Here is a 21754-nt window from a genome sequence, read left to right as displayed (position 1 = left end):
GCAGAGTTCAGTGTGTCTATGATCAGAGGTGAAGCTGCTTCCTGGTTGTTGATGTTTGTTTCTAAAGATGTTGTTGATGAGACTTTGTAGAAAGCAGCTGGTCTGAGTGATGTGATCAGAGTGCAGTAGATAATGTCTGACAGCAGTTTGAAGAGGAAATGGATTCTGTTCTGTTCTTCATTCATCACCTACCTGACAGCTGACACCTCACACCTGTTTCTACCTGCAGGTCACAGAGGAGGACTCGCAGAGGATGGAGGATCTGCTGGACTGATTGTTGGTCTGTCAGTCTCTGCTGGACTCCTCCTTGTTGGTGGTGTTGGTTTTTTGTTCTACAGACGATGCAGAAAACAACAAGGTCCGGATCCAAAGCAGCTTCCAGATGAACATCAGCTGGACTGCAAGTCTCTTGACTCACAAGACTGTGATTTGCAAACATGCAAAGAAAACCTGCTGAAAGAAGTGCCCTGATTCTAGCATGGTTTTGTTTTAAACCATTCCCCATCTTGAGAATCCACTTCAGTTATTTCCCCCTGAGCTGGGGATTTTATTTTTCACGTCCTTTCCAACACATGCTACAATCATGAATATTGTGATTAGCTCAGATATGATTGAGCTAATCACAATAAAGGTTAAAGGACGTGACCCCTCCCTGAATTGCCACCTTATCGTGGTGGAGGGGTTTGTGAGCTCAGTCGATCCTGGGAGCTTTGTTGTCTGGAGCGTTCAGCTCCTGTAGGGTCTCCCATGACAAACAGGTCCCAGAGGATGAGCCAGACTAAGAGCAATTCAACTGTTACTCAGCAACTTTGAACTTTGAGACTTTTAACTGTATGTGTGACTTTCTTTGGGTCACTGTGTGGTTGCATAGACTGATTAATTCTCATTAATTTATTGATTGTATTATGTGTGTGTGTGTTAGGGTTGGTGTCCAGAGGAAGCTGCTTTTCACTTCCAGAGGAAGCTGCTTTCAGTTTTTGCTACGTTATAGAAACTGTCTTGAAATCAACTTGTTCTTCAGTTTGGAAACGAGGATAAAGAGTGTACTTAGTTACTTTCCACACTGTCAACACAGCCTGAAATAATTAAATATGTATTTCTAGCTTGTGGTTTCATTAAACTGAAATGATGTAAAATCTTCTGAGTGTTTCTGCTTTGATATTAAAGTCATGTCACATTTATTTGAAGTGTTTCTACATTTATTGAACAGCAGAAACACAGCTGAACATTTAAGATTAGACTCCACTTTACTGAAGCACAATAACAGATTGAAGCATCTTAAATATGATCTTGAACAGTCTAGTAGGAATGGGATCTAACAAACATGTTGCTGGTTTGGAGGAAGTAACTATTGAAGTTAACTCTGAAAGATCAACTGGAGCCAAAGTGTCTAAACAAATACCAGCAGTGCTGAAAGCAGCCAAACATGAAGAATAATCTTTGAGATGGTTATGAATAATTTTTTCTCTAATGTCTAAAATTGTATTTGTAAAGAAATCCATGAAGTCACTACTAGTTAAAGTGAAAGGAATACTCGGCTCTACAGAGCTCTGACTCTTTGTCAGCCTGGCTACAGTGCTGAAAACAAACCTGAGGTTGTTCTTATTTTCTACAATTAATGATGAGTAGTAAGATGTCCTAGCTTTACGGAGGGCTTTTTTTATAGAGCAACAAACTCTTTTTCCAGGCTAAATGAGCATCTTCTAATTTAGTGAGACGCCATTCCCTCTCCAGCTTACAGGTTATCTGCTTTAAGCTGTGTGTTTGCAAATTATACCACGGAGAGTGCAGAGTGGAGTATAAACAAAGTAAAAAAAACACTCAGTGCATTATGTGAACCCCCCAGCAGACTAGGCCTATAGCAGCATAACTAAGGGATGGTTCAGGGTCACCTGATTCAGCCCTAACTATAAGCTTTATCATAAAGGAAAGTTTTAAGCCTAATCTTAAAAATAGAGAGGGTGTCTGTCTCCTGAATCCAAGCTGGAAGCTGGTTCCACAGAAGAGGGGCCTGAAAGCTGAAGGCTCTGCCTCCCATTCTACTCTTAAGTATCCGAGGAACCACAAGTAAGCCAGCAGTCTGAGAGCGAAGTGCTCTGTTGGGGTGATATGGTACTATGAGGTCTTTGAGATAAGATGGTGCCTGATTATTCAAGACTGTGTATGTTCCTTTACTCAATACTGAATAGAAATTAATTTAAGATTTAAGCCAGACCTCCTGTCTGTCACATACATAATAATCTGTTTTTACTTTATTGGTCTAGGTGATCTCTTATTTTTATGCTCATTGGCACAATTCAAGTCAGGTGTTGCAAAAACGTGCTCTGATTGGAGTACTGCGTGCAGTCTGCAGCCTGATCAGTTTATGAAATGTAAATTTGGTTTTCATAAAAATATGAAAAATACTTCAGACTGAAAAATCCACTGAAAATCTGCTAGTTTAAAAAACAAAACAAAAAACTTTGTGTTCTACTGTAGGAGCGTTTGGTCCCACCTACACTTCCAGGAAATCACGTGTTCTTCACAGGTACACCTGAGCCCCGTCGCTCTCCGCCGAAGCAACGCATTGCTCTCTCTCTGTGAAAGTCTACGGATTTCATTTAATGTCGATTAAAGGTTGGTTCTTGGTTTACTGACAGCTTTAATGTGACTTTACTGTCGGTGAGAAACTCTCACTAATTTTGCGTGTGGATGTTTATCTCGTGCGTGTGAGCTGTTGCTTCTCCAGGTGTTGCTTTTAAAATGACGGTGACAGGCAGAAACTAGAGGTTAATCGACTAATCTCTTGTCTCTGGTGACAAGAGATTAACGAAAACTTTGGTTATTTGTACTTAAAGTTTGAACTGATTGGACTCGATCGATTTCATTAATTTTTTTCCCCAACAGCTGACATGTCTGACGCAACCTCTTCACGTTGGCTCCGGTTGATTTTCTTTGGCATCGTTATCTTGTCGTCCTCCTCGGCTGGTGAGTTCGACTTTTTTTTTTCCTGATTTCTGAAATAACCGTGGGCCCACCTCACTGAAATATGTTCAAGCTTGTTCCGTAAATGTCAGCGTGCGTGTGTTTACACAGACGCATTATTCTCTAAGTCTCGTTTTGGTAGAAAAAACTGTGATATATATACTTCCTTAAAGTTATGCTGATCTTATCTGGTATTTTACGTCATGCTGGTGATGTCTTTCTTGCTTGTACTGATTCAGGAAATGGTTCGCAGGTTGGCATGAGAGTTGAAATATGTGGGGGAGGGAAACGCAAATGTGTATTTGGCGCGTTTGTTTGCCTTGTCTGAGGACATTTTTAAGCTGATCTCTCTTAATAAAGTTATTACTATGTGCACATCTTAAGTAATAGCTAAGCAAACACTATCACATTCATATCACAACCCATTTTCCCGTCTGACCCCACCATTGTATCACAAAGACACACAATAAGTTCAGAATTTATGTATCACAAACATGATTTATTCTATTCAAAGATTCACACACCAAAGCCACGGTGTGATCATTACCACATATAATCACTGTTTTACATTTGTTATCCACTTGATGGCGCAGTAGAACAAATGAGCCGCATTCTTTCTATCTTAGCACAGTAGAAGGAAAAGAAATCATAGAAACTGTAAGCATAGAATCAGCTGACTGGAATGATGTTGATATGACAGAAGTAAAAAGAACTATTGGAAAAATTGAAAAACCACTATTACATATCTGTAACTTGTCTTTCCAAACTGGTACATTTCCAAAGCAAATGAAAATAGCAAAAGTAAAAACTTCATATAAATCAGACACTATTTTACAAATTACAGACCTGTTTCTCTGCTCTGTCACTTTTCCAAGATATTAGAAAACGTCATTACAGACAGATAATGATCAGATGATGTCACTGAAAAACACAAATTGGTCACTGACGGGTAATATAGATTCAGAAAAGACAGATCAACATCTTTGGCATTAATAGACTTAATTGAAAAAACCTCTAATTCTATAGCAGCAGACTTAAAAAATTCTTTTGACACCCTTGACCACAACATACTATTCAACAAATTGGAAAACTTTGGTGTCAGAGGGGTTGGACTGAATTGGGTGCAGAGCATTTTTAAGAAACAGGCAGCAATTTGTAGAAATAAGTGAATACAAATCAGCCTGCATGGATATGAACTGTGGAGTTCCTCAGGGGTCAGTACTAGGTCCAAAACTATTCATATTATACATAAATGACACATGTAAAGTCTCCAACATACTGAAATTTGTACTATTTGCTGTTATCGTTTGTTCAGGTGACAGTTTACATCAGCTTTTAGAAATAACCTCAACAGAAATGAATAACTTGAAACGTTGGTGTGATATTAACAAACTGTCATTAAATTTGAGTAAAACAAAAATTATGTGGTTTGGAAAACAACACCTAACTGATCAAGCACACGTGATGGTAGATAATGTCTGTAAAGAAAGGGTGTATGAGGACAAATTTCTGGGTGTAGGATAACAAAACCTGCTGGAAGCCTCATGTTCAGCATGTTAAAGCAAAAATAGCAAAGAGCATCGCCGTGTTAGGAAAAACAAAGCATGTTCTGACCCAGAAATCACTGCATATTTTATACTGTTCAGTGGTGTTATTTGAATTATTGTGTGGAAATACACGGTAACCCACACAAAAGCACTCCACAGCCACTATGCACATTAATAAAAAGAGCAATAAGGATAGAAAATAACGTTGGATATCTGGAGCATACAAGCGCTTTATTTTTTAGGTCAAACATGTTGAAATTTATGCATCTGGCAAAAGTTAAAACTGGTCAAATACTGTACAAAGCAAGAAACAATGTTACCAGGAAAAATTCAAAAAAATGTTCACAGACAGAGACGGGGGTTATGAACTGAGGAAAGAGCTCAATTAAAAAAAAATATTAAGTAAGGACAACAATGAGAATCATGCGCAGAGCAGTCTGTGGAGGGAATTTGTGGACCAATTTAGAAGAGGAATCGAAGATATGTACTAATTTAAATCATTTAGAAAATTATATAAAACAACACTTATAAAGCACAATATGAACGAGGTAGAGGGTTAAACATTTATATGGATGTGCTGTATATATAAAATATATAGAACTGATTATTACCAGCAGGCCAAGTGAAATGTGGTTTGCATTACAATGAGCACTTCTTAGTTTGAGGCCATGGTCCTCAGCCAGCAAAGGGTGGAGTGCCTTCTCCAGCTTAGGGACAAGTTGCTGCCCCAGGTGGAGGACTCTTGGGATCACATTGATGTGGACACTGTTGTCTGATCAGTAAAAACAGTGACTGTGTGTTACATGAATAACAGATCTGTGCATTTTTCTTGTATTTTCTGGCCATATTGATTTTTGATTGTATTTTACACTTTAGAAAGTAATTTAAATTAGATTGACAAAAAAATGTCAGATCAGTCCTGATGATTTTTCTGTGGAAGACAGGCCAAAACCTCTTCTGTGTTGCTATTTGGTCTTTGAACCGCAGGGTACAACAGACGGGGTTTTCCTGCATATAAAAACTTTTGTGGATGATGTCAGCTGAACATGTCAAACTGTAACATGTGACATTTACCAGGGTCTTTATTTCTTTTTTGAAACCTCTTCGTAGTTTTTGTGTTTCTAAAAACAGGCGCAATAGCCATTTGGTAAAGTTGTGGGTGGTACTGTACGTGGGGTTTGCAGGGTATTGAGCTTCGGGTACATCACCAGAGAATTGAAGGAAATACATCTCATTTAGATCTGAAATGTATTTAAAATAAAATTGTGTGATCATGAGTATGCCACATGCACACTCACTGGTCTGTTGTAGCAAAGCTCAGGGATTTTTGACTGTAGATCACCACACTGGTTGTGGTACAGTACAAGTCAGCATTTACTTTAACATTTCCATCCCTCTGTTTTCTTTTGTTCAGACAAGATGAGTAAGACGGCTGTGCCTGGTGAGAAAGTCACTCTGCCATGTCAAGCCTTAAATGTTAAAACCATCAACGGTCTAGAGTGGAGCAGACTTGACATGGAGCGAGAATATGTCCTCATGTACCGGGATGAGCAGTCTGATCCAACACACCAGCATCCATCTTTTAAGAACCGGGTGGATCTGCAGGACAGAGAGATGAAGGATGGAGACGTGTCTTTGGTTCTGAAGGACGTGACGATTAATGACGCTGGAATATACGAGTGTCGTGTTGTTCAGGGACAACACGACACAAACCGCAGGAAGAGAGCTAATCTGGATGGTGATCCCATCTGCACCTTCAACCTTAGTGTTGGTCCTCCTCCAGGTGAGTGAGCAGAGTTCAGTGTGTCTGTGATCAGAGGTGAAGCTGCTTCCTGGTTGTTGTTTCTAAAGATGTTGTTGATGAGACTTTGTAGAAAGCAGCTGGTCTGAGTGATGTGATCAGAGTGCAGTAGATAATGTCTGACAGCAGTTTGAAGAGGAAATGGATTCTGTTCTTTTTTCTCACACCTGTTTCTTACCTGCAGGTCGACTTGGAGCACGTGTTGGACTGACAGTGGATTGGTTTGGATCTGTTGGACTGAAAGTTGGTCTGTCAGTTTTTGGTGTTGTTGTTTCTGCCCTTGTTGTTTTTCTGATCTACAGAAAATATAAACAGAGTCAAGGTCAATACCAGCCTCCTGCTCAACAGCAGTGGACTGAACCATCTCAGACCAATTCACAGCTGGACTGCGAGTCTCTTTCTAATAAGAGAGAAAAAACAAAATCCTTGTGGGTTAACAGTCTTGTCAACTCACTTGACCGCAGTTTGCAGCTGGATGAAAAACTACAGAAATATAAAGAGAAAATTCTGACTTTATAGTTTTTATGTGTTATGCAGTGCATGGTACAACCGTTAGACAAGCTTACACACTATGACGTGAATGAGTCTACGCACAAAGCAGTGTAAACTCAATAAGTGTACACGGAAGTGTAAACCCAATAGGCTGTAAACACAATACGTGTAACAAGCGTAAGCACACTGTGCTACATACATAACAAATGTAAGCACACTCTGCTACATACATAAGTGTAAGCACACTCTGCTACATACATAACAAATGTAAGCACACTCTGCTACATACATAACAAATGTAAGCACACTGCGCTACATACATAAGTGTAAGCACACTCTGCTACATACATAAGTGTAAGCACACTGTGCTACATACATAACAAATGTAAGCACACTGCGCTACATACGTAAGTGTAAGCACACTCTGCTACATACATAAGTGTAAGCACACTGCGCTACATACATAACAAATGTAAGCACACTCCGCTACATACGTAAGTGTAAGCACACTCTGCTACATACGTAAGTGTAAGCACACTCTGCTACATACGTAAGTGTAAGCACACTCTGCTACATACATAAGTGTAAGCACACTCTGCTACATACATAACAAATGTAAGCACACTGCGCTACATACATAAGTGTAAGCACACTCTGCTACATACATAAGTGTAAGCACACTGTGCTACATACACAAATGTAAGCACACTGCGCTACATACATAACAAATGTAAGCACACTGCGCTACATACATAAGTGTAAGCACACTGTGCTACATACATAAGTGTAAGCACACTGTGCTACATACATAACAAATGTAAGCACACTGCGCTACATACATAAGTGTAAGCACACTGCGCTACATACATAAGTGTAAGCACACTGCGCTACATACATAAGTGTAAGCACACTGCGCTACATACATAACAAATGTAAGCACACTCTGCTACATACATAACAAATGTAAGCACACTCTGCTACATACATAACAAATGTAAGCACACTCTGCTACATACATAACAAATGTAAGCACACTGCGCTACATACATAACAAATGTAAGCACACTGCGCTACATACATAACAAATGTAAGCACACTGCTACATACATAACAAATGTAAGCACACTCTGCTACATACATAAGTGTAAGCACACTGCGCTACATACATAAGTGTAAGCACACTGCGCTACATACATAAGTGTAAGCACACTGCGCTACATACATAACAAGTGTAAGCACACTGCGCTACATACATAACAAATGTAAGCACACTGCGCTACATACATAACAAATGTAAGCACACTCTGCACACTCTGCTACATACATAAGTGTAAGCACACTGCGCTACATACATAACAAATGTAAGCACACTGCGCTACATACATAACAAATGTAAGCACACTCTGCTACATACATAACAAATGTAAGCACACTCTGCACACTCTGCTACATACATAAGTGTAAGCACACTGCGCTACATACATAGAATAGAATAGAATAGAATAGAATAGAATGCCTTTATTGTCATTATACAGGATGTACAATGAGATTGGAGGGCCACTCCTGTTCAGTGCCATGTAACAGAAAATCAAACAAATGTAAGCACACTGCGCTACATACATAACAAGTGTAAGCACAATGCGCTGTATACATAATAAGTGTAGACACAATGAGCTGCAAACACAGTATGTGTAATCACAATTGCCCAGTTTCCTGCACAGGGATTATTAATCCTGGGCTAAATACTTTTTCCTACTGTGGTCTTCATTGACTTTTCCCTTTTAGTCTAGGACCATGCTTAATCCATGACTGGGAAATCGGCTGATAAAGTGTAAATACAATACGCTGCAAACACAATAAGTGTAAACACAATGTGCTGTTAACACAATATGCTGTAAACATGACAAATGTAAATACATTTGTCATGTTTATCATGAATACTTATTATACAGACCAGTGATTCCCAAAGTGTGGGTCATGGCCCACCAAGGTACTGCAGGTGAGCAACAGTCATAACAAAAATTGAGTTAGTATGTATACTTATATTTATATAAATGCACTTATTAATAGAAAAAATTAGTTAAATCTAGTAATAGGAGGTGGTTAGTTTGTGATATTATTCATTAGTCTGACCTAAATTTACTGCTCTTGTATTGAAGTTTGTGTCCCAGTGGCAAGTGGGCCACATTTTGGTATAAGCAATTCATATATAACTGGGTTGAGTTAGCAATTTATAGCCCATGTGGTTTTTGTTTTTATCAATCAAATTTTCAAGGAAATACATTACTTTAATAGCTCTTCTGTTTGTCATGCTATGTTATATAAGCATTCTTCTTCAAAGGCATATTGTAAGTAACTGATAGCTGGGATCAGCTTGTCCTCCTCCGCTGTTGAGTCTGGAAACCAGGACAAAAATGGTCTGAGGATTTTTATCTATGTGAAGGCTGATTTTGTTTGTAATCAGAGTTTGTAAATAAAATAGAACACAATCAGCTTTCTGCTGGCGCAAATTTGTAACTCCACCTGTTTGTAGTGCATTAGATCTCAAACTTCCACTTTCCAGTGGCGGTCCTAGCCTGTTTGGCGCCCTGGGCGAGCATCCCTGCCGGCGCCCTCCCACCCCCACCCCAACCCCCCATAGCAATCGCGCAGCAGCGTCTACCGCACTACTCCTCTTTGGGGGGTAATGAGCACCTGCTGTGTGGTGCATGTAGCTTTCTGACATGGTCTGACAGACAGCTTTTAACTGAAGGTCTCCCCACCATCACAGGCACACTCAGAATTTCTTTTAAATTTTATTTGAAAATAACATGGAAGAAACTGAAATATTACACAGCTTCTGCTTACCTTCATCTTTGCTTATTTCTCCTGTTCTTCTTTTCTCTTTTTCCTAAACTGCACACCTGATGGCTTTGACCTTTTCCTTTCCATCTGCCGTAATTTGCACTGAAGCTGAATAGGTTATAACCACCACCCATCCACAGGGTTGTCAGATCTGACTGACAGTTGCCAGCCCAACACAACAAAACCTCCATTGAAACTCATGTTAATAGCACCAGGTGTGATATATATTTAACTAGAAGCACTCAGAGCGCAAACCTCCGCCAAGGCCATAGGGTCACTGACGCTGTAATACGTGTATCTAAATACTTTGAAATAATCTTTCATCTTTCCCAGACAACAATAACCCCCTATCCAGCAATAGTGTGTTACCTCGACCAGATCGCGGCTCCTTACCGTAGTAGGGAGACCTCTGGTCTCTACTTCGCTTGGCTCGTGGCTGGTAACTAACTTGCTCATCCATGTGGGGCACCTTTAGCAAGGCGGAGAAATGCAGCAAGTCGAAGGATTTTAGCAACAGAACTTTTATTCCTTTTTCCACCACCACCGAACACACTTTTTCCCTCGCGCTCGTCTCCCACGCTAGCCCGCATACACACACACGGGGCAGAGAAAAGTGGGTGGTGTCTCTTAAAGGGGAAGGCTCTGCCTGTATCCCGCAATACTGAAGAATCCTTAAAAAAAATTCCTGGATCCAGATCGTGATTTGGATCGCCACCAAAATTTAATCACTTCTTCCTCTTGTCATTTCCAACCGCTCCACAAAATTTCAGTGACATCCGTTCATAACTTTTGGAGTAATTCTGCTGACAAACAGACAGACAAACAACGCAACCGAAAACATAACCTCCTTGGCGGAGGTAAATATACAGAGCTTTGGGTGAGTTGCCTTTATTTATAATTCAGCAGTTACTGTTGGCTGTAACCAGGCCAAAACTGTACAGGCATGAATGAATGAACCCGGCTGACTGTCTCACTCTCACGCCATCACTGCTTCACTTGACTCGCACCCCAGGCTGAGAGGAGAAGGGGGCGGGGCAGCGCTGTGTGTGTGTGACGATCTAGTGAAGCAGTGACAGCGAGACAGAGAATCCCCGCCTGCCTCTTTCTTTCTGTTACAACCTGTCTGACCATTGCAGAAAGCTACATGCAATACACAGCAGGCAGAGGGCGCCCATTACCCCACAAGTGGAGTAGTGCGGTAGGCGCTGCTGCGGCGATCGCAATGCATTGGGGGAAGGGGGGCGGTCATGCCGCCCTAGATGAAATGCCGCCCTGGGCGGCTGCCCATGTCGCCCATATCAGAAACCGCCACTGCCACTTTCATCGAATCAAACACTGATCTACTGATGCTCTGACCTGAGCGTAAAATTTAACCTCCATCCTTTTATTGTTGAGCATGAATTAAAAATCATTCAGCTCCTTAAGTGAGACCTGCAGAAAAGGTTTGAGGACAGCTGATTGAGTGGAATGTACAGCACAAATGTACTTAGTTTCTTTCCACACTGTATACAAAGCCTGAAATGGTTGAATATGTATTATTTCTAACTTGTGGTTTCATTAAACTGAAATGGTGTAAAACCATCTGTGTTGTTGTTGCTTTGAGATTAAATTCATGTCATGATTTTTTTTAAATGTTTCTACTTTTAAGCTGGAAATTTAGGATTAGGCTCAATTTTACTGAAGCACAATAAAAACTCTGCCTCATTATAAATCAATGACATCATCGCTGTCTCCATCCTTACAGCCTGTTGACGAGTGAACGACTGTAAAAGCTTCATGTTACAAAAATAACAAACTTAACGCCTAACTGGGATTTCAGTGCTTGTAGAAACAAACGTCTGCAGATGAATTCGCTCCTCTGATCGCTTTGCAGAGACTTAGTGAATGAGGAAATGAATGGGACTGTCAGACAGGTGGTTCAGGTGCAGCAGGAGGGGAGGAGTCAGAGAGACTGAGTTTGTAGGGATAAAGAACCATCATCTATCAGTGAAGCTGATCTTAGTTCAGATCAGGAATGCTTAAACTGGAAACATTAAAGCAGTTTTCCTGTAAACCTCATTAATCATTTTTATCCAGTAATGGCAGAAATCATGAAATTGTCCTTTAAAAATGAATAAAGTGAGGTTGCTATTCCATCAATAGATTCCATTTTTAATGTATGATTATTTAAACAATTAAATGGTCAAAAACTGAACTGTCATAAACTGCAGCAAAAACAGTTTTTATTAAATAAAAACTGACCCGAGGTCAGCTCCGCCCCCAGGGTCTGCTGCTGTCTCAGTCTCTAACACACAGGAACAGAAAGTGAAGATAAAAATGTGGAGAAACAGCTCAGACTGAGTCTCCTGCAGTTTCTCCGTCAGGCTGCAGCTGAATAATTAGATTTTATAAATCAAACGTGAAATTAGGATTCCGCTTTGCCCGTTACCACGGTGAATCCTGGCGTCTCACACTCCAGTCCTGTAGGTGGCGGCAATGCACCTCTAAGCTGGTTTGTTCACCGCCAGTAAAGAACGAGAAGAAGAAGAATCTCAACCTCCATTCTTTCCTTACTCGCGGTGCACACACTCAGATCGAACTAACTCCGATCAGCTGTTCTGGAACCGGAAACTCAGAGTTATTGATCCCAGAGTTGATCAGCTCAGAATATGTTTTCAAACTCGCAGTTTGTTGGACCTGCTTCCTGGAATAGGGCTCTGGAAGATTCCAGAACCTTCTGGAAAAGGCAAGGAAGCTACGTAAGCTCCGGTCACAGGGCCGGCTGCGCTCATTCTGTAGCAACTTTCACTGTTTACGGTGGTGTTTATACAAGCGGCTACGTAAGATCGAAACTTCCATTCGACGTGTTAAAACTACAGTAAGTGAACCGAAACCTTTACTCCAGGTTTAAGCTGACTGTGCTCGGTTAATTTAAAAATAAATTTGTCGTTTTTTCTTTAAACAACACGCAATGACGCAACATTACCATCTTGGACCAAGCGCCGTCTTAGACGTCGTCAAAACTTAAACTTTTGAACTATTTTTAGTCGATAGAAGACACAATCGTTACGAACAGGAGTTCAGTGATTTTGTTAATTTGTTTTAGCGTCACAGCGAAATCTCACCGGCGACGGCAGCCGCGGTGTCGACGACGAAAAGCAAACTCCAGGAAGCCTGGATGAAAACGTTAGAGCCGCAAACTGTATTGATTAAGGGCAAAAAGTAGCTCACTGAAACCCAGCTCGTTACCAACAGTGGAAGTGTGTGATACACAATATTGTTGCGCCTGTCGATACTCCGAAATCGACATGTGCGTAAAAATTTTCGAATACGTTTTGCTTGTTTCTACAAACAGTCCTCCTTTATGCTTACTGTTAAAATATATTTCTTGTACTGGTTGAAGCCGTTCTCCATAAACAGTGGCGCAAAAAGTGGGTATGAGCTATATGCAACGCATCGGGGTGACGCACGATTGGATATGTTCAATAAGGCATAGAGCTGATTAGGCGCCCCTGTGCTCACACAAACAAACAAAAGAAGTCCCTTGAAATTGCAGGATAGCCTTTGAAGGCTGCTGCCCCCACGACCCGACCCTGGATAAGTGGAAGTAAATGGATGGATGGAAAATAAAAGCCTGTAATAGAAATGTTGTATTTTCTAAGTCCATGAATAAGTGACATCTGCACACATGAACACAGTAAACCCTGAGAGGGTGCTTGTGTGTGTGTGTGCGTGTAAACGTCTAAATCAGAGCCGGCCCAAGGCATAGGCGACATATGTGGCTGCACAGGGCCCCTTGACCACCAGGGGGCCCCCAAGCTCACCCACATTTATGATGAAACTTTATTCTTTTTTAACACACCAGTGTCCTAAAAGAAAAAAACTATCACACCTCCTCATATTTATACAATTATAAAAACAGTAATTTAGTGAGTAGGCCACTTGCTGACTGACTGCGTGTGTCAGTGTGAATTCAGGTAGTTTGGGCGCGCATGCGCATCAGCAGTGCTCCAGGTGACCTGATGGTCCGTCAGTTTGGGTCATTTGTGGATGAAGCTACGAAACAGAAATGTGACAGGAAGGAAGGAAAAGAGAATATTGGAGGAAGAAAAAAAGACAAAGTATGTTTCCATGAGCAGTTACAATAGTTTAGTTTGTAACGAGCTCCAAACATACTTAGCTATCGCTAGCTGGCTAAGTATGGTACTTATCATGTCACTGTGTCTGTCAAAAACAACCTTTCAGCCTGTGTCACCTTCCTTACTCTGTTACTAGTTTGCTTGGATCTTATCATCACGGTTGTGGGTTTATGACCCAGCATTTATAATTTTAGGACTTTCATTTTTCAGTTTATATCGTTAATGTTACTGTTTGATTCCTAGTTTATTGTGTTGTTGCAGTTTTGAATTTTTGTCTTTTTCTGCTAATTCCTGGTTGGTTTCATTGTTTCTGTCCTCAGGCTTCTTAGTTTTCTGAGTTCTGTTCTTGGCTGTTATTCACTTTCTATTTAATCCTGTTTCAGTTCTCAGCCTTCCTGTGTTCTCGGTTCTGTTTGGTGTTTTCTGGTTTGCTCTCCTGTTAAGTGGATTTTAGTTCTGGTCTCTGTTCCTTGTGCTGTATTTAAGTCCTCCTCTTGTGTCTAGTTATGGTCTTGTTGCTCTAGTGTAGGTGTTGTACTCCCTCTGTGTATCTGCTTTCCTGTGTCCTCAAGTCAGCATTTGTTTCCATGTCTACTTCCTGTGTTACTTTGTATCATATTCAGTTTTACTCCCCTTGTCTTGTTCCGCTGTGCTCCCTGGTGTGTCCTCTCTCCCTGATCACCTTGTGTGTGTATCATTTGTGTCCTCCTGTTCTTTGTCACATCGTCTCACTCAGGTAGTGTGTTTCCTGGTTCAGAGTGTCCCTGAGTTTCCTAGTTGTTGACCTATTAGCTCCAGGTGAGCTTTCTAGTTTTCTTGTACCTGATGTGCATCCAGAAACAAAGTTGTGTGTTACTGAGTTCACACATGTTTCTCCTGAGTTCTGTGTTTGGGTCCTTATCCTGCCTGCCACACTGCAGAATCATGACTCTTATATGTCAGGGCTGTTCAGTAGTTACAAGGTTCAGTGGACGGGACATGCTAGCTTTGCATATCTTGGTTTTATTCATGTATGTTCAGACTTAACCGCATTTGTGAGCTGTGGTGGTTTATTCTGGTTCAATCACTGTTCCTGTGGTGACAGCATTTTGTTGTTTTCACACTGTGGTCAGGTTGCATGGATAGACTATTGAACCTCACTTTTATGTCCCATTTGTGCTCTTGGAGTGCCACCATGCCATTTTGTGGTACAGCAGCGTAATAACATTTACAGTACTGGGCCCAGTTGCTGACCACTTGTGTTTCATATTATTCTATTGATGCTCGGCAATTCTGTATGCTGCATAATTATTATTTATATATTACAAATGGCTTATTTACTAATCTGTAATTAGGTGCATTTGCACAGTTATGCACAAATCTCCATCTTTTGGATGAAAACAGCATGTCCAACATGTCCAAAAGCAGGTCAAACACCCTAAATTACATATTTCCTAAAAAGTCTATGCCCTCTAGATCGGATATGGAATGCATTCAGCTGTGTCATGGACATAGTTTTACAATGTGTATCATATTGAAATATATAGTTTTTCAATGGGCTGAGACGGAAACAGCGATGCATCCCAAAAAATTAATATTCAACTTCAACTTTTCCGTATTAATAACGGTTACCTCAGGAGACAATGAAGTGGTATGAGGGGGGTACCCAAATCAAATTTCGCTTAGGGCCCCTTCAAGGCTCAGGCCGGCTCTGGTCTAAATGTAAAAATGAGGGGAAAGCCGATATTTAGTGTGGCTCTAACGTTACCATTACAGTAATTTAACTTTTTTTTTTTCACAATTCAATGAATAATTATAGAGTTCATTTATTTTACAGTTGGGCTACTTCATACAGATATATATTTTTTAAATTATTATTCATGGATGGATAAAATCAGCATTACAGGTGTGCTTATTTACATTATTTAAGTAGAAAAGCAATTTTGTATTAGCACTGTGTATTAGGCATTCTTAATTTTTTAAAGAAAAGCATAAATCTTCTGTTTGATAACTGGTTAGAAATCAAACGTAACATTTTAAACACAGCACTCGTGTATTGTATATGTCGACACAGGGATGTGTGCTCTGTGTGACTGCTGCAGTATCAGTGAATCTTTTAGAGACCTGAATGAACCCACTTAGACGAGGATGTCCAAACATATTCCAGCAGGTTCCAGGATTAAATAAAAAAAAAAAAAATTACTGTTACGGAGGCTGGTTAAGAACTGGGTAGAAGTCACTGTGGTGCATTCGGTTAGAAATGCTCGAGAGGATGTACAGTCCAATAGGTGGTTTATTGATGATATACAAAGGCATCCAGGGTTTGTGGTTCTGAAGATAAACTGATACAGAAAGGATTTCAATATACCCACTAACAATATTCACACTAATAACAACTACAAAGGGATACAAACTATTACAAAGTTCACAGTTATTAATACCAGGTGAACAGCAACAGATCCCATGGTTAAGCAGCAGGAATTGCACTAGCACACACGGCATATGACACAGTAACAGACATTAGATTGTAGATGCAGTGCATTTAACTTTGCCACATTACTAATAACCTTTCACCCTCAGTCCTTCATAACAATTACAAAACGGTGATCCCTCACCTATCGCGGGGGTCTCTGGAAGGTAACCCCCGCAATAGGTGAAAATCCACGAAGTAGCGGCGTTATATTGATTTTTGTTATTTATTATAAGGCCTTATAAATCCTTCCCACACTCCTGTAAACCTTTCCCACTCTCTCCCTGAATTATGTAGCATTCCAGCTCTTCTAATGGCACCACTTCATCAGGTGGTGCAGTATCTTCGCCCTCAGCTGTTACTTCTATTTCTGCTAAAGGCGTAGGGCTGGGCAATATATCGAGTTTTTAGGAAATATCGATATGTTTTCATACGCGATATAAGATGAGACAATATAGTTTACATTGATATAGTCTCTGCTGCGTTAGAATCATACATGCAGATCCACCAGTTCACTATTTTTCTTCCTGTTTGTCTCTGCACATCTTCACACTGCCCTGCCTCTCTCCCTCATGCAGGAAGGCATGGCAGTGTTGTCAACTTAGCAATTTTTTAGACCCTCCCTAACAACTTTTTTCCAAAAAGTGACAATCTTAGCAACTTGCTTGCTTAGCTGCCATGTTTTGTGTACATACAGCCTTCGTACTGCGTCCATTTGTACGCTTTGGCATCGCCCGGACCCCCAAGAGTACCTGGCTGTTGGTTTGTACCGTAAGTCACGTGACCTTAATAGCAGAAGTGTTTTTTTTTTTTTTTTCATGTGCTCGTGATGTAGCCACTGGATACGTAAGCCACTCGGCGTGACTCGACTCGGCGCAGTTTGAAGGTGTTTCCATTAGTACCTGATATCAGGTACCAGGTACTTTTTTAGCACTCACTCAACTGGGGTTCGAAACTATCCGAAAATGTGACGTGGAAGAACAGCACGTCACTGATTGGCCAGGGAGCGTCGTCACTAGCGGTTGATTCTGGTGCCTCCTTCACCATGTTATACTGAACACTGTTTCTTTTCACTGTTTGTTTCCTAAAGTCTTTCCCCTCCTAGTTTTATTTTTATAGCAACCTTCACTTCCCACCATGTAAACTTCATCCCTATATAAGCCTACTCTGACTGCATGATTGGGGTCTGAAATTCAACAGGAGAAGCAAGTCAATTAAAAAATTAAAAAATAACACTTCTTCCCATCATGACTCACTTTCCAAGGTGAACTAGACCTGGGACTGATGAACTTTGCTGTCAAAAGAGTCATTTCTGTGATGTGTGTGGTAGATGAACTGGCTCTTCATATCGCACTTTTCTCCTCCACACGAGCACTCAAAGCACTTACATGTCTCATTCACACATTTATAGAAGCTCTTCAGTATCTAACGTGTTTTTGCTGTAAGAATCTACAGATTCCATTAAAGGTTGATTCTTGGTTTACTGACAGCTCTGTCACTAATTTTGTGTGTAGATGTTTACCTTGTGTGTGCGGCGGTCAGCTGTTGCTTCTCCAGGTGTTGCTTTTAAGATGTCAGTACAGCAACGGGCAGAGACTAGAGGTTAATTACTGATCTCTAGTTTCTGGTGACAAGAAATGAACAAAAACTTTGAGAACTTTGAGTCCAGTTAGTTCAGACTTAATTGATTTGTGTCTCTCTCTGTGTTTCTCTGTGAACAGCTGACATGTCTGGCGCAACGTCTCAATTTTGGCTCTGGTTGATTTTGATCTTCAGCATCTCCATCCCATCATCCTCAGCTGGTGAGTTTGATTCTTCTGATTTATGAAATAACCGTGGGCCCACCTCACTGAAATGTTTGTTTGTTCAGTAAATGTCATTGTGCGTTTTTGTTTTTTTCTTTTTAAATGGGCACATTATTCTCCAAGTCTCGCTTTGGTTGGGTGTCAGCTGAGCATGTCAAACTGTTTTTTTTTTTTTTGATCCCTCTTGTTTCAAAAATTAATTTGAATTCTTTAATATGTAAAATTGGGCACAGCAGTCCAGTGTTAGCATGTTAATGGCTGTAGTGAGTGTGTGGGCCCTGCAGCTTGCTGGGATTTTAGTACACTGGCAGAAACACTGAAATTTGTGCCAAATACTGTTCATCTCTGGTCTGATTCAGCGGAGCTCAGTGGTCCTTACAGACCCTCACACTGAACTCTGCTGTGCTGAACATGACCTTTAACCTCTCTGCTCTGTTTCCTCTTTCAGACCAGGAAAACATCACAGCTGAGTCTGGACAGAACATCACTCTGCCATGTCGAGCTCCAAACAACAGTGATCCCAAAGCAGTTGTAGAGTGGAGCAGAACTGACCTGGAGCCAGCATATGTCCTTTTGTACCGGGATGGGCACTTAGATCGACATGACCAGCATCCATCTTTTAAGAACCGGGTGGATCTGCAGGACAGACTGATGAAGGGTGGAGACGTGTCTTTGGTTCTGAAGGATGTGACGGTTAACGACACTGGAACATACGAGTGTCGTGTCTTCAGGAGAGGAACAAAGCGCAAGAAGAGAGCTAATGTCAGTGGTGACCCCATCAGCATCATCACTCTGAGTGTTGATCCTCTAGGTGAGTGAGCAGAGTTCAGTGTGTCTGTGATCAGAGGTGAAGCTGCTTCCTGGTTGTTGATGTTTGTTTCTAAAGATGTTGTTGATGAGACTTTGTAGAAAGCAGCTGGTCTGAGTGATGTGATCAGAGTGCAGTAGATAATGTCTGACAGCAGTTTGAAGAGGAAATGGATTCTGTTCTGTTCTTCACTCATCACCTACCTGACAGCTGACACCTCACACCTGTTTCTACCTGCAGGTCCAACAGGAGGAGTCAGACAGGACGGAGGGAAGGAGGATGGATCTGTTGGTCTGATCGTTGGTCTGCCAGTCTCTCTGGGGCTCCTCCTTCTTCTTGGTGTTGCTGTTGGTTTTTTGATCTATAGACGATGCAGAAATCGACAGCCTCCAGATGATCAGCAGCTGGACTCACGTGACCATAATTTGCAAGCATGCAAAGAAACACTGCTGAATGAACTGCCCTGATTTTTGCACTGTGTTGTTTCAAACCATTCCCCATTCTGAGAATCTACTTCTCGTTCATTTACCCCTGATCTGGGGATTTTATTTTTCATGTCGTTTTTAGGGCTGCAACGATTCCTCGTGTACCTCGAATAATTCGTTTATAAAAAAAATCCTCGAAGCAAATGCTTCGATTCTTCGTTTAAGCTCTGCAGCGCGCAGGAGTCTCGTTTCACCCACATTAGCAGCATTAAAGTTCTCTGTCGTCGTCGTCTTCTTGCAGGTTTAATGGCGTTTGACCAAACCAGCTTTGAGCTGCATTACTGCCACCTACTGGAATGAAGTGGATCAGGAGTTAGAAAGAAAAAATCTCAGATTCTATAAAGTTCTCCGTCGCTGCGACGGAGAACTTTAACAGTGAGTGGATGATCGCTGACATGTTTTTCCGCCTCCACCGCTCTCTGCTTTGTTTGTGTGTTGTGCTCGCTGTGCTGAGAATTTCAGCTGTTATTTTTTTCTCTACTTCAGCTCCTGGAACGGATCACTATAACTGCATTTTGCATGCGAGCGCCGCCATTAGCACTAGTGATTGTTCGATACCGGAAGGACCCCTTCCATGTCAAAATATTTTTGATATTTTAATCCCTGATTAGTGACTAAATATAGACCTGCAGTAGAAAAATATTTAGGAGAATCCTTGTGAATATAAAGCATTACAAGATTACGCTCATGCAGCCCCCAATTTTTCAACATAAACACTGATGACGCAACAGCAGCAGTCAGCTGATTTACCTGCAGTCTGTCTGCACAAGCGGAAAGAGGCGGAGCCGGCGAGGTCCTTCTTCAACCACCTGATCAAGTGAAGAAAAGAGAACTTTGTAGCTGCTCCATCCACCCAGTTTGTTTCACACAGGGAAAAACTGCAGTACGGAAGTTAAAATATGCAGATGAACTGTTAATACGAAAAAAGTATTTCTCGTCAGATTACACAAGTAATCTATGGAATACTCGATAGAATACTCGATTACTAAAATAATCGGTAGTTGCAACCCTAGTCGTTTTTGACACACGCTACAATCATTGAGCCAGCTCATATATGATTGGCTCAGATATGATTGGCATGTCCGGTTCAAGGCACATGGCCCCCGCCTTGAATTGCCACCTTATCGTGGTGGAGGGGTTTGTGAGCTCAGTCGATCCTGGGAGCTGTGTTGTCTGGAGCGTTCAGCTCCTGTAGGGTCTCCCATGACAAACAGGTCCCAGAGGATGAGCCAGACTAAGAGCAATTCAACAGCTGTTACTCAGCAACATTTAACTTTGTGACCTTTAACTGTAAGCTGCACTTGTTGTTCTCAGTCTCTCTTTAATTTGATTGTATTATGTCTGTGTCCACAGGAAGCTGCTTTTCACTTTAACAGTTCTAATGATGCTACGTTACAGAAACAGTCTTCTCCAAGTGCAGATTGTAAGTAACTGACAGCTGGGATCATCTTGTTCTTCCGCTGAGTCTGGAAACTGACGATGTTTATCAGTGTGAAGGCTGATCTTCAGGGTTTGTAAAGAAAGTAGAACAAAAGCAGCTTTCTGTTGGCACAAACTGTTCATTTGTAATGCCAGAGCAGCGGTTCTTAAACTTCCACCTTCAGCGAACTGCTGATGCTCTAACCTGAGAGTAAAATTTAACCTTCATTCTTTTATTGTTGAAGCTGGATTAAAAATCATTCAACGCTTTAATCGTATAACAGCGAATGTGTCGGCTGTGACACAACGTACTTCAAAAGTACTGCTACCACAGACCCTACAGGTCTGTGAAGTGCAATTTCTGAGCTTTCAGGAACCGTTTGAATTGTTCTGATAGGACAAACGGTCCTAAAATTATGGTAAAAAGCCAGCTGATCAAAGTCCTTTGATCTGCTGTGATACGCTATGTCTTAACCAGCTGTTCGCAGCTAGTAAGGGCAGGTAACCAGCAGCTATCACCCAACGTTAAAGAGGTGAGGGCTGCAAAAACGGTTTGAGGGCTGCTGGTTGGAGTGAAATGTACAGCACTTAGAAGTAAATCTACTTACTTTCCACACTGTACACACTTAGTGATGGCAAAATGAGACTTTTTGAAGCTTTGAACCTTTTTGAATCATTGTGTCAAAAATTGGTTCATTACTCGAGGTCTCATTCAGTACTCTTCGGTGACATCTACTGACAACAACGGTTATTGCACAGCCAAATAAGCCCAGTAGATGTGACGCACCTTTCAGGTGTATAATAACTTCTTAATGTGTGTTGTGACAATTCCTCAAATGACCTGATAATCCAGCTGCATTTTATGTATTTGTTCTTTGTATCACACATTAATAATTATCTGCCTGAGTAATTCATCTATGAAATAATAATAATAATGAAAAAAAAATGGAAATTGTATTGATTTGTAATTGATTCATGCCAAAGTTTCAAAGCTCCGTCTTTGAAATGAACCAGTCAGCTGA

The 21754-nt window shown here is 41.0% G+C and overlaps 1 protein-coding gene across 1 annotated transcript; it reads left to right on the top strand.

Moving 5' to 3' along the window:
- Nucleotides 1–2538: 2538 nt before the first annotated feature.
- LOC115796971 (uncharacterized) lies at nt 2539–19966 on the top strand. The gene is made up of 7 exons (XM_030753466.1): nt 2539–2616; nt 2887–2967; nt 5926–6294; nt 6497–6559; nt 17937–18017; nt 18469–18831; nt 19069–19966. The coding sequence occupies exons 1-7, from the start codon at nt 2604–2606 to the stop codon at nt 19293–19295; spliced, it is 1197 nt and encodes a 398-aa protein (XP_030609326.1). The 5' UTR covers nt 2539–2603; the 3' UTR covers nt 19296–19966.
- The last annotated feature ends 1788 nt before the right edge of the window (nt 19967–21754 follow it).

The sequence above is a fragment of the Archocentrus centrarchus genome, chromosome 18 (genome assembly GCF_007364275.1).
Source record: "Archocentrus centrarchus isolate MPI-CPG fArcCen1 chromosome 18, fArcCen1, whole genome shotgun sequence".
Taxonomy (NCBI): domain Eukaryota; kingdom Metazoa; phylum Chordata; class Actinopteri; order Cichliformes; family Cichlidae; genus Archocentrus; species Archocentrus centrarchus.
This window is presented reverse-complemented; position numbering and strand designations above follow the sequence as displayed.